The sequence below is a fragment of the Alligator mississippiensis genome, chromosome 3, assembly GCF_030867095.1.
Source record: "Alligator mississippiensis isolate rAllMis1 chromosome 3, rAllMis1, whole genome shotgun sequence".
NCBI classification, from domain to species: domain Eukaryota; kingdom Metazoa; phylum Chordata; order Crocodylia; family Alligatoridae; genus Alligator; species Alligator mississippiensis.
The window spans coordinates 183,484,613-183,497,868 of NC_081826.1; the positions used below are offsets into that span (position 1 = coordinate 183,484,613).

The 13,256-nt window shown below is 48.5% G+C and overlaps 1 protein-coding gene and 1 long non-coding RNA gene across 2 annotated transcripts in view; one reads left to right on the top strand and one right to left on the bottom strand.

Moving 5' to 3' along the window:
• Positions 1 to 2,789, bottom strand: part of LURAP1L (leucine rich adaptor protein 1 like) — a 30,107-nt gene extending 27,318 nt beyond the window's left edge. Inside the window, exon 1 of the mRNA XM_006258271.4 lies at positions 2,439 to 2,789. Coding sequence (XP_006258333.1) covers positions 2,439 to 2,669 — 231 coding nt within the window. The 5' untranslated portion in view covers positions 2,670 to 2,789. The remainder of the gene's footprint in view (positions 1 to 2,438) is intronic.
• LOC132249484 (uncharacterized) overlaps positions 1 to 12,594 on the top strand; it is a 207,066-nt gene extending 194,472 nt beyond the window's left edge. Inside the window, exon 3 of the long non-coding RNA XR_009460959.1 lies at positions 11,897 to 12,594. This is a non-coding gene — a long non-coding RNA (uncharacterized LOC132249484). The remainder of the gene's footprint in view (positions 1 to 11,896) is intronic.
• Positions 12,595 to 13,256: the final 662 nt, after the last annotated feature.

Below are 13,256 nucleotides of genomic sequence, written 5' to 3' on the forward strand. Positions count from 1 at the left end.
GGGTGTATGGCACCTACTTAATCTCATTAAAGCCAGATTAGTTTCATTGTGCTCTATAACCTACTCACTTTATATCTTGTTCTTTCAGAGTAGCTCTATCGTTTCACAACTCTGATGCAGCACAACTGAATTTTAATTTGCATCCTTTGTTTCCTCATAAAAAACAAACAAAACAAATAGTTCACATAGCAATTTGACATTGCTTCATAGGGATCCTTATAATAAATGAAGCAAAAACAAACTTGGTTGGAACATGCTTTGTAAACCACATTCAAAGCAAGAGTGATAGCTCTGCATATATCAAAATAGCTATGCTTAAAATAGTCAGACTCTCTCAGTAGGAACTGATATTTTTTTAACCAAACAGTTCTTTTCTCAATCAAGAGAGTTATGCAGGTCAACACACACAACACAGATGCAACAAAGTTTACTTAAAAACTGCATTATAAGTGGTACAAAGAGGTACTACAACATTTTGTTACTTATTTATGCACTTAATACCTCTGCCCATACAGATTGGCTCCTCTGATGCAATTAAGTTTACTGTGCATATAGTTTGGGGTTATTCCCCATTTACAGTGGTATAACTGTCATTAGAGTTTAACAAAATGTTAAAAAGAATACTCACTATTTTCTTTTTGAAAATTTCACATTTTTAAAGTAAAACCTATGGTAAAGAAACTCTAGAAATTAAATTCATGGTAGAGTTGGTTTACCTGGTGCATAACACCTGTCATACTATACCTGGGACAATTTGAAAAACAAATAACTAAAGCGTGGGCCAATGGTAGACCATAGTCAAACAGCCACTCTGTCAAATCATAAATGTGTGTGCTAGCATACAGACAGCGAGATTCTGGAGCACTCCTTTTATAAATAAATAGACCTGTGAAGGTTAAAGTCTTTACACAACTGAATCACTGTGAAGACAGGGCACTATTTTGGCCTCGAGATGTCCTTTACAACAGGTATTAAATAGGCATTAACATCAAGCAATGATAGTACAGACTGGCAATATACAGAATGGGGCTGACCAATGTGCTAAAATATTTAACTATTGACATTTAGGGGTAATTAAAAAAGATGCATGTAAGCTACCTAAATACCATGGATGATCTGTCATTCTGCCAGCTAACAGCAAATGACACACATGTCCTCAAAGCCACATGAGAAGGGGAGGGAGAGGTAGGAAATCTCTTCAGTGGATAAGCAGTATCCTGTCAACTTTTTCCAGTAGCACCTTGGTGATACGATATAATTGTGATCAAATATTAAGGAGCTATCTTATAGGTTGTTTATGCATTATAGAAACTTTTGTGATGTACGCCCTTAACCTGGGTGCCTTGAAGGGCCATGATCACAAGCCTGTGATTATAAAACCAATGTAGGGGTGGGAAAGGGCTCCACCTCCAGTAGCAAGGATGCCAGGAGCTTCTTTTCTAGAAAGGAAATGGGCATGTATTTAGCTGTACTGCTGTGACCTGGGCAGATTAAAGAGCATGTTGTTTGCAGGCAGCCTTTGTGTGGGTGGGTGAGGGAAACCAACTGAAGGGTGGCCTGAAGATCCATAGCATCTTTGCCAGCCAGGAAAAGCCGCTGGGGAGAGAAGTTCAGCAAAGCCTTATCCATACCAGAGTGTTTCTAGAGGCCAATCAGGGTGCTACATATGTCCCTACTAGGTCCAAGTATAAAGCAGGTGCACCCCAGAGGCATATGCATCATTAACACCAGGGTCTGAATTACACTTTGTCTCTTGGGGGGAGGAGGGGGTCCACAAAAATAATTGGGCTGCCCATCATGATGCCCTAATAAAACCAGAGACCCCCCAGGTTATGGTTTTTAAATCTTACAGGGGGGCTCTTGTCTCTTATGGGGGGCTCAGCCCCCCCTGCAGCTCCTCTGTCATTGAAAGCCTGAGTAACACTGCCCCTGCTCAGAGAAGCCCCCCTCCTCCATGTCACACTGCTGTCCTCATATGGCAGGGACACCAGGAAAAGGAGGTGGTGGCAGGGGAAGCTAACAGGTATTAGGTGACAGAGCAGGCACCTGAAGGCCAAGTGACTGGTGGTGAAGCAAAGTCCAAGGGAGGCAGCCGGCCTGGCCTTGGTTTAGGGTTAGCAGATGCCAATGAACACATCAAACACCTGAAGGGTGATTATGGAGAGTGGCTGGAATAGGGGCAAGGAGGACTGGGAGATGAGGAGGATCTTTCTGAGGGCCCGGGTGGTCAGGCATTGGAGCCGGCTGCCGAGAGAGCGGGGAGTCTCCAGCCCTGGCGACTGAGGAGCGGGGCAGGCAGCCTTGGCTGGCACGGGCAGGTCGGGCAGGGGCTGCATGAGATGACCCAGCCTGGGATCCTGAATGCGGCCAGGGGGGAGAGGCGGCAGGAAGCCTCGGGAGGGAGAGAGAGAGGGAGGGAGGGGAGCGCTCAGCCTTACCATCTCCTGCTTGAGGAGGTGAACTTTGGTCTCCAGCCTCTCCAGGGCGCTGGAGCTAAGCCTGGCGGCGCCGGGACCCGCGGCCGCAGGCAGGGCGAGGCGGTCGCGGTCGTGGCCCCGGCCCCAGGCGGGCAGGTCCTCCCCGCGCAGGGAGCGCGCCAGGCTCTCGGGCACTTTGCGCCCCAGCTTCTGCTCCACGTCGCGCAACTCCGGCAGGGCCGGCTCCTCCATGACGCGGGCTGCCCGGGGCGCGGCGGGGGCGGAGGCGGCTGCTCCGGCATGCCCGGCCGCTCCCTGCCGAGCGCCTGCTGCGGGCAGGTGACCGCCGCCGCCCGGGGCCCGCCCGCCCGGCCCGGCCCCGAGCGCTGCGACGGGAAACCCGCCCCGGCAGGTGGACCGAGCGGGGACAGCCCTTGTACCGTAATGCCGGGAGAGCAGGCTCACTCCCTCCCCCCTCCCTCCGCTTGCTGCCAGTGGTGCGGGGCTCCAAGCATGATCGCATTTGTGCAATCATTTCCACCCTTGTACCATCCACAGTACAAGTGTGCAAGACGTACAGCTCCGTGGGTAGATGCGGTGTCTTTTATAAGACCAACCAGATAGATGGGGAAAATGTTCTCTGCAGGCTCTCGGGCACAACCACCCTGCGTCAGACTGAGGCAGCCAAAGCGCGGGCTAGGCAGAGCAGGGTCTTTGGAAAGACATGATAGCTTTTATTAGAGCAATTCACTCCTTGGGGAAATTCTTCTTTGCAAGCTCTCCTTCAGACTCTCCCTCTGCCTGAAGAGAGGGGACCTGGTAGCAGAGTACATCAGGGGCTCGGTGAACAACTCTGCAGCAGGGCACCTGAGGGGAAAAACAGGAGTAGTGGCCACAAACTCCTGGAAGATTGATTCAGGCTCAACATGAGGAAAAACGTCTTCACAGTTAGGGTGTCCGGACTGTGGAATAAGCTCCCCCCAGAGGTGGTGCAGTCACCTACCCTGTAACTCTTCAAGAAGAGACTGGACTGCCATTGCTGGGATCACCTGACCTCCAGTTATCTTTCCTGCTTGGTGCAGGGGGCTGGACCAGATGATCTTCCCCGGCCTTACAATCTATGAAGAAGAGTATTTGTGCCTGAAAGCTTGCAAAAAACAATTTCACCAACAATTTAGTTGGTCTAATAAAAGTCATCACATCTGCCTAAAGAATCTGGTCTGCCTGTGGCCTTACACCAACACCCCCAAAATGTAGGATAGTTTCTGAGGCACCCTATTGATGCAGCATGTGCAAAACCAAAGTCACTCTCAGGGAATCTTAACTGACTTCTGACCTGGCTGTCAGCACTTGCTCACGGCTGCTGCCCCCAAAATAAAGAAACACTTCAACTCTGATGACCCAGTTCTCACTCACTCTTGGGACTTCTGGTGAACAGTATAAAGTAAATAAGAAAATGACTTATTTTCATACTAATTTGCATGTTTTTCAGTGTAGCATACATACTTTTTCAGCAAATAAAATAGCAAATACAATACTTTTGAGCTTCCAATACAATCATTTCATATTTAAGACCTGGCAACACTGCGGGGTAGGGGCAGGAAGGGCTAGATCAGTGTGCTTTGGATTTCAAGCCCCGTGTGGGCGGGATGGAGGGGACTAAGTCCTTGCTAAACTAATGAAAGCCGAGAGGGCCAAAGGCACCGGGGGCTCCAGCCTGGAGGCTGAGTGCTGGGGGGTAGGAGGACCCACTTGGCTCTGGCATGCACCCAATGGGGCAGCTGAGGATAGCTAAGAGGGAAGCCTTCCTCACAAGAAGGGGAGGGAAGCATGGAAACAGGCCCCAGAGAGGTTGGGGAGTCTCTGTCCTTAGAGTCTGTTAAGACAGCCTTGGCTGGGATGATCTAGTTGGGGCTCATCCTGCTCCAAGCAGGGGGTCAGTCTAGCTCAGTGGTTCTCAACCTGTTTTGTACCCGGACCCACTTGTATACATTAATGGCCAGTCCTGACCCAGTGACCTTCACTCCTGACCCCTGTCCCTTGCCCCCCATCGTGTGGGACAGAGGGGGCCCCCAAGCAGCCCCTCGTAGGCTGGAGCTCTGCCATCCTGCAAGGGAAAAGCCACCATTTCCCACATTTTTCTCCTTTAAAGGAGAATCCATTTTAAAACTTTGTTCATGACCCTTTCATGTATTCTTGCAACCAGCTTTTGGGTTGCAACCATGGGTTGAAAAATGCTGGACTCTAGCTGATCGCCTGAGGTCCTTTCTATCTTCCCATCCCTTTGCAGCCAGGATTCTCAGCAGAGCTAGGACATTGAATAGGGGAGTGCAGGGGGTGGTACATCCCCCTCAATAACAACACAACAGGTTTTTCTGGGAGGACCTAGCATTGGGTTCTTTTGTGAACTTTGTTTGCAAGCTGGCTGGGGGGAGGGAGGCATCACAAAATGACACTAGCAGGTACTAAGTTTGAAAGTCAGTTGGCACGTGCATAATTTTTGCTGGTTTCCTTACTGCTCAGCCTTCAACTGTCTTGGCTACCCCAAAATCAAAAACGCCCCCCCCCCCCCCCCACATTTAGGTCACACAGAATTCCCCTTGCTTGGAGACGCTATGAGTTGTCCGATTGATGCGTGGGCCTAAAATATGGGGCTTGGCATAGCATGCCAAAATGAGACACAGTGGCTTGCAGCTTACAGCCCCAGCACTGGTCCAATGTGTTTTGGGGCCCATCACATCCTGCCATGTGTCAAGATGAAAAAAAAAGTTTCCTCATGCTCACCAGGGACACATTTCATGGTTGAGTCTCTGGGCCCACACTCAAACTTCAACTCATAACCCTTCCACCAGTAGTTTAGCTCAGGACAGCATCGTCTGTGGACATACACAGGTCCTGCTGTCTGCCACAGGACTTAGCCACGGGCAGTCACTGTAGCTGTGGCAATATGCACACCACGTTACATATTGTCAAGGAGTTTGAAAGGAACAACAGGGAATTCTTTTTCACACAGCAAATCATTCAGGTGTGGGGCTCCTTGCCACTAGATGTGGGGGAAGCTGACAGTTTAGCCCCATTAAAAGAAAAAGGATGAGAAATTCTTGGGGGAAAGGGGCTACTGAGCACTGGAGTGAGGGGCACAGCCTCTGCACCAGAACTTCCTAGACCTCAAATACTGAAAGCTGTCCATGAGAGAGGAATGGTGGAGGGAAAAAAAAACGATGCCTGGTTATCCCCAGTTCACTCTCCCTTTCAGCATCCACTGTCTGCCACTGTGCGACAGGCCTGTTTGACACATATTGGGGACATAGACCTTAGGCCCCCACCCCCATCGTTAATAGAGAGGACTATTGGATATGTGTCAACTGATTACTTGGGACAACAGTAGAACAAAGCAGGGACAGGAGTAAAGGTCATAGGTTAAAAATGAGTGCATGGAGGGGTCACACTGAGTCTAGCACACTAGAAAATGCTTACTGGCACCCTAATGAGTCTAAGAAGCCAGCAGAGCACTATGTGATAGGCCTGTTTGTTATACCATTTTCATAGTTTCATAGTTGGTAGGGTCAGAAGGGACCTGAGGAGATCATCTAGTTCGACCCCCTGCCATGGCAGGAAAGAGTACTGGGGTCAAACAACCCCGGCCAGATGTTCGTCCAGCCTCCTTTTAAAGACCCCCAGGGTAGGAGCCAGCACCACTTCTTTTGGAAGTTGGTTCCAAATCCTAGCCACCCTGACAGTGAAATAGCACTTCCTAATGTCTAGCCTGAAACTACTCTCTGCTAGCTTGTGTCCGTTGTTTCTTGTAAGTCCCGGGATTGCTCGGGGGAACAGGGACTCTCCCAGTGCCTGCTGGTCCCCCTTGACTAGTTTGTAGACTGCCACTAGATCCCCTCTCAGTTTTCTCTTGTGGAGGCTGAACAGGTTCAGGTCTCTCAGCCTCTTCTCGTAGGGCCTGCCCTGCTGACTCCTGATCGTGCGGGTGGCCCTCCTTTGGACCCTCTCCATATTGGCCACATCCCTCCTGAAGTGCAGCGCCCAGAACTGGATGCAGTACTCCAACTGTAGCCTGACCAGTGCCGCATAGAGGGGGAGGATCACCTCCTTGGACCTGCTTGAGATGCATCTGTGGATGCACGACAAGGTGTGGTTAGCTTTCCTGACCGCGTCCCCACACTGTCGGCCCATGTTCATTGTGGCATCAATGATGACTCCAAGATTCTTTTCTGTCTCAGCGCTGACAAGAAGGGAGTTCCCCAGCCTGTAAGTGTGCTGCTGGTTCTTCCTCCCCAGGTGCAGTACCCTGCACTTGTCAGTGTTGAACCCCATCCTGTTTTCTTCGGCCCACCCCTGTATCCTGTCTAGATCTGCTTGCAGCCTGTTCCTTCCTACTAGCGTACCCACTTCCCCTCACATCTTAGTGTCATCTGTGAACTTGAACAGGGTGCTTTCTACCCCCTCGCCCAAGTCACTGATGAAGATGTTGAATAGTGCGGGTCTGAGGACTGAGCCCTGGGGAACCCCAGTGCCCACATCCCTCCAGGTCGATAAGACCCATCCACCACCACCCTCTGGGTGCGGCCCTCCAGCCAGTTAGTGACCCATCTGACCGCGGAGGCATCAACAACACTGTCTCCTAGTTTCTTACTGAGAATGGGGTGAGAGACCATGTCGAAGGCCTTCCTGAAGTCCGGAAAGACTATATCCACTGCGACACCTGCATCCAAGGACTTGGTGACCTGGTCATAGAAGGCCACCAGGTTGGTTTGACAAGACCTGCCCCTAATGAACTCATGCTGGCTGCCCCTGAGCATAACATCCCCTGCTGGCCCTTCCTGGACATATGCCAGGATAATTCTTTCGAAAAGCTTCCCCAGGACCGAGGTAAGACTCACGGGCCTATAGTTTCCTGGGTCCTCCTTCCTCCCTTTTTTGAAGATGGGGACCACATTGGCCCTTTTCCAGTCCTCCAGCACATTGCCCGAGCACCATGAGTCCTCGTAGAGCTGTGCCAGAGGTCCCGCAATGACCCCAGCTAGTTCCTTCAGCACTCCGGGATGGAGATCATCAGGACCTGCGGATTTAAATACATCTAGTCCCTCCAGAATTTCCCTGACAAGGTCCTCATTAATCCTAGGCCTGGGTGTGCCACCCACAGGGCCCTCGGGGGGGGGGGGGCAGTGGGGGAGATCTCCAGGTCCCTCCTCAGAAATACGGAGGCAAAGAAATTGTTGCTTTACCGTCAGGTGAGATGACCAGATTTCCTAGTGTGTCCTACAGAGGCCCCACGTTACTTGGCACCTTTTTTGCATGGGCTGATACCCATCAAGTAGTACTATAAACCTTCCTTAAGGGGAAGCCACTAAAGATATAATTGATTCCTTGGGCCATCTGAAAGCATAACAGGGATGGGAGCAGAGGTCAAAGGTTCAGAATGAGTGCATGGAGGGAGGACACCAAACAGAGCACACCAGACAGTGCCCACTGGCTCTCAAACAAATCCACCTGCATGACAGGCCTAGTTGTTGCCTAGGAGCCCTGAGCCAATGCCCAGAGGGAAACAAGCCTCCCTTAGAAAGGGAGGTTACTAGATAGGCAACATCTAAATGCTTCGGACAACTAAAGACATAACAAGGATGGCAGTGAGGGTCAGGCATTTAAAACTAGTATGCCAAGAGGGGACACCAAGCCGAACACAGTGGATGGTGCCCACTGGCCCTGAATCAGGTCCATTCTACATGACAGGAGTTTTAATACATCAGGACAAAATATGGGCCCAGGTGCTCACCAAGGAAACTATAAGCCCCCTTTAGTACTGGGGGCACTAGAGACATGCTATTGATTACTTGGGACAAATCATAATGAAAGCAGGGACAGAAGTGAAGATCCAAGGGTAATAACTAGTGTGCCAAGGGTGGACACCAAGCAGAAGACACTGGATAATGCCTACTGGCCCTCAGACAAGTCTATCCTGCATGACAGGAAACTGGGCAAGATGAACCTGAAAGAAACTAGAAGCTTTATGAATATGCCAGGGGCTTAGGGTTGGGTTCTCCCATTTCAGATCAAACCAAGAACAATTATAAGTGTATTACAACTTGCATTGATTTGCTAGATCAAACACAAGTGAGGCAATAATAATCTGAACATGTGGTTCCTTTAGTCCTGTAGTCATTCAAATTCTATGTAAATCTCTTTCACATGTATCAAACAAAACTGAGCCTTCTGGAGCCATCTTGGCAGTGCATCCAGTGCTTCATGGCAAGTTATTTCCACACTTGACTTAATGCATTAACTGGAGTTAAATACAGTCTGCAGGGCTGTGAAATGGGACCTACATGACCAGGAGCAGCTAATAGACAGTGGAATTGCAGAAGAAAGAATAGGTTCGTTGTTGGAACATCAAGATCATTAAAAAAGGAGAGAGGGTCCTTAACACCTGCAGAATAAAGAGTTTAGGGGGAATCAGATAAGTAATGAGCCATGAAATCCAATGACTCCCTCATTGCTGCTGGACTAGAAATGCTGCTGCCACTGCCAGGCAGTTGGTTTTAAACTTTGGGTGGAGCAGGAACCAAAGTGGGAGGGGGGAAGGAGGTTGCAACTGTACCACTGCACTCCCATGGATCTGCCCCTGACCAAGGTGCTGTAGCACTCTGGGGTGCTGTGAGATTCTTTGAAGGGCATCACACAACATCAGCCCTGTGAGGTGTGCAAACATGCACATGATTCACAAGATCAACCCAGGGATTTCAAATAGGAATCCACAGGGTCAAAACCAGTCTGTCCTGTTGGGGTCTTTCTGAGTACTTTGCAATCTCTTATTTTTGCACAGTCAAAAATGAATGAAAGCAGAGAGCATTTTTGGAAGCAGAGTGGCATTTGTGGAAAGGTGCCTCGAGTCTAAAAAGTGGTTGAGAACCACTGCTTTAAGAAATTAAAAAAAAAAAAACTCCACACGGAACCATGTGAAGAGTTGAAACAATGACACGTACCTGGAATAGAACAAAATATATGGGTCAGAAGTAGTGTTTGAGAAATGGCAGTGTCATTTTGTTCTTTGCTTTTGGGAACATTTATTATATACACTTTACAAGCATAGGCAGAATTAGGCTGATACCTTATGTACCTGAAAAGTCCAATCCAGAGGACTAGTTTACCCTGTATACTTAACTGTTGGTAGAAACAGGACCAGCCACTGCACCTAGACATGAGAAACATGTTTTTGTGATGTAATATCCAAGATCACCAACACAGATCACTGACCTCCTCATTCCAAGCCATTACAGTTCATGGCTGAAAATGGTCTGTGGATATTTTCAACATGCCAGCATGAATTCAGCATACATCTTGGACATTTGAAATGAAATAGTTTATTGATCTGATATAACTTTAAAGAGGCTCTCTTTTTGGTGCCTAGCAGTGCATGGCACCTGCAGAAATTATGTTTGTGTATTAACTGGAAGCTAGATTCAGGTTCCTGGGTCTGACCATAAACTACACCTGACTGGAGGGCTTGGTAGCAACATGGTGAGGTATGATGCCTACTCATGGGGTAGCTTCTACAAAATACAGTAAAAGCTCTGTTATCTGGCATCTCCCAGGACTGGGGGATGCCGGTTAATCATATATTCCAGTTAATCAAATATGCACCGTCTGGTGCACTCACTGGCATCAGTGTCTGGGGGACAGGGAGGGAGGTCCTGTGCAGGCTGCTTTGCCCCGTGCAGGCTGCTTTACCCTGGGCTGCGGGCCAAAGAAGTGGCAAGAACTCTGCTTGCGGCGGTGGTGAAACCCAGAAGCGATACTGCCAGTTTCACTTTTGCCGTGTCCCTCGGATGCTGGTTAATAGAGTTTTCCGGCTAATAAGGTGCCGGTTAACACAGCTTTTGCCGTACTACAATATCGTAACTTCCTGAGTAAGATCAGTATAGGGCCTTTGTTGAAGGCTAAAAGCCATTACCCTGATAGAAACACACCCTTGCTGAGGCTTTATGCAGTCAGCAGAAACTCTAATCTCTTGCTCGTTGGCAGAAGATACAACCATTGAGGCACTGAATGTCCAGACTTAGTCCAGCATTTGGACCCCGTTTCCGTGGTTTAAAGGGGAATGGTATGTCTAAAGCAGCCTCCACTCCTCCATACTCTTGTCTAGGTGAATGTGCTTGCAGGTACACCATGATCTGGAGGAATGATGGCTGCCAAGCTAAAGAAGACCTCTTAACACATATGCATAATAGTCTAACCTAGAAATCCTTTAGTTTTAGATAGTATTGGCAAAATCTCTCTGCTGCCATCTCTATCATGTTTGACACAAATATATATTAGTTCATATGCCAAAAGACTGCATCAAAGTTGTCATAAGACATAATTGGGTGTGCAAAGACAAATTTCCAAATCAAAAGAAAGCCCCCAGGTCAGTAACTTGCTAATTATTACTAACAAAAATAAAATGAAAATTTAGGTTATAGATATTTACAATTAAATTTAAGGTTTCTGACAAGCATGAACGCCTCATGCATCCTGAGGCTGGGGGGCACGGCGACCACCCACTGGCAGCAGTGGCAGCCGTGTTGACAGCGAGGGAGGGCCAAGTGAGGACCATCCGCACGCGGCCATGGTGGTGTCAGCAGCAAGGGTGGGTGGGTGGTGAGTGCCAAGTGGTGATTAGTAACCACCTGCAGATGCTGCCAGCAGCATCAGCGGGTGGGAGGGGGTGGGGGAGTGGTGAGCGGTGAGCAGCCACCACCTGCAGACGCCACTAGCAGCAGCCAATCTCAGGGGGTGCACGTGCACCCCCTACGCATCGCCAATGCTGACAAGTCTGCAGTAATTATCCTTCAGAAGCTTGTAAGTGAACTGTGTGAAGTAAGGGGTGAACAGGAGAATGTTTTGTGGAAATTATCCTTTTTAGCAAGTAGCTTTTAATAACAAAAGCATCAATATAACTTTGCAAAATTACTACTATATCACTGTATTTAAAAGTTGAGGTTCCTCAAAAGATTTTTGTATCTGCCCATATCACAGCATATGTCATCATATAGTATAAGAAAAAAAAAATCAAAGCTTTATACTATAGAAGACATAAGGAAGAGTTTGTCTCAAGAGGTTAAAAAGGACAATTTCTTTTTAGGAGGTCATATTGCCTCCAAATTTAGGGTTGAAAATATATATAGCTTTATGTAAAGATTCCCATAACTTTTAGTTCCAAAGGAAGAAAATTTTTACATTAAAAATATTGTTGTATAAATGTTGAACATTCAAAAACTACAGCAAGCTGGTTGGAAATGTAAGTGAGACTAAACGATATTTTTCATTGTTTAGACTGAGTGAAACGCAGCAAGTAAGCTGTTTAAGAAGCAAATTATGTTAGATATTAAAAGATTTTTTAAAGATTTAATAAGATAGATATACAAATGGATATTACCCTATGTCAACAAAACACAATTAAAATGTTTTTTGTTTATTTTTTTTTTCAGATGATACTGGTCCCGATTCCAATTCACTCCAGGCTTTGCACCATTGGAACTCCATGGGCGGCAGTGTACTTACTCTTGGGTGCATCTACACATTAGGGTGTGTGAAATGGGCTGTATTCAATTTGGATTCGGCCTGAATTGCAGACAGTGTTTTGATTTGTTGATTGGATCACTGTCTTGATTTGATTCGGCTGAATCTGAATCTGAAGATTTGACGTCGATTTGAAGAATAAGCCATTCGGCCATAGACACAGCTTTAAATGTTTTTTCTACATACTTCGAGGTAGCAGGCATGGCTTGTGAACGCTATGATGCTAGGGTGGATAGAATGTCCCACAGGAGCGTGGGGAGCCCCCCAGCATGCTTGGCAGTGAACCCAGAAGTGGACTGGAAGTACTTCTGGTTCACTTCTGGATCTGCCACTGAGCATGCAGGGGAACCCCCTCCTGCCCCCCCAGATTGGTGATTGGCCATGGCGGGGCCCAGACCCAGGAGGCACCAGTCACTAAGCCGGGCGGTGGGGGGGGGGGTCCCCCACCCGCTCCCTGGCAGACCTGGAAGTGGACCAGAAGTGCTTCTTGTCCACTTCTGGGTCTGCTGCCAAGTGTGCCGGGGACCCCCCTTGCATTCCTGTGGCACATTCCATCTCAGCATTCACGAGCTGCCTGGTACCTTGAGGTATGTAGAAAAAATATTTAAAGCCGTGTCTACGTCTGAATCATTCAATCTTTCTGAATTGATTTAGAGGGTTCTGATTCAACTTCTCAGAGTACACCTACCTCTACTCTTTCTTGTACCGGGCAGCCAAGCGGGCCACAGTTAGCCTGGCCAACTTCCTGGTGGGCTCACCGGGACCGGGATAGATGACACCCTGCAGCTCTTCCATCTGCTGGTGCGGGTCCGCCTCTCGCTTGAATTCGAGCATGCAGTCCTCTGGTGGACGGTATCCACCTTTGAGGAATGCTGGGCCGCTGAGGGGGCACTGTGCTGAGTCGAGGCGGGACGCCTGCTCCTAGCCCTTTGACGCCACCAGCTGCTCAGAGGTGCATCCAGTGAGCCGAGACCTCGCGTTTTGTCCATGTGGGCCGACCCCTGACGTCCCGAGGCCCCCCCTGGCCATCCCCACTGGCAAGAACTGTATATGTACATACTCCTTTTGTTCTTTATGTTTTTGTTTTTTTTGTCTAGAGTGTACAGGCAGGCCTTGTAGGCCGTGAGCCCGGGCCTTGTCCTTGAGGCCCAGATCTTCAGGCCAACCTGTACACGATTTCTACTGCCCTCCATTTGTCACCCTCCCTGGAATAAACGTTTCTTAAAGTCAAGAGTCAATTCAGAGGGATTAAAGGGTCTCCTGATTTGA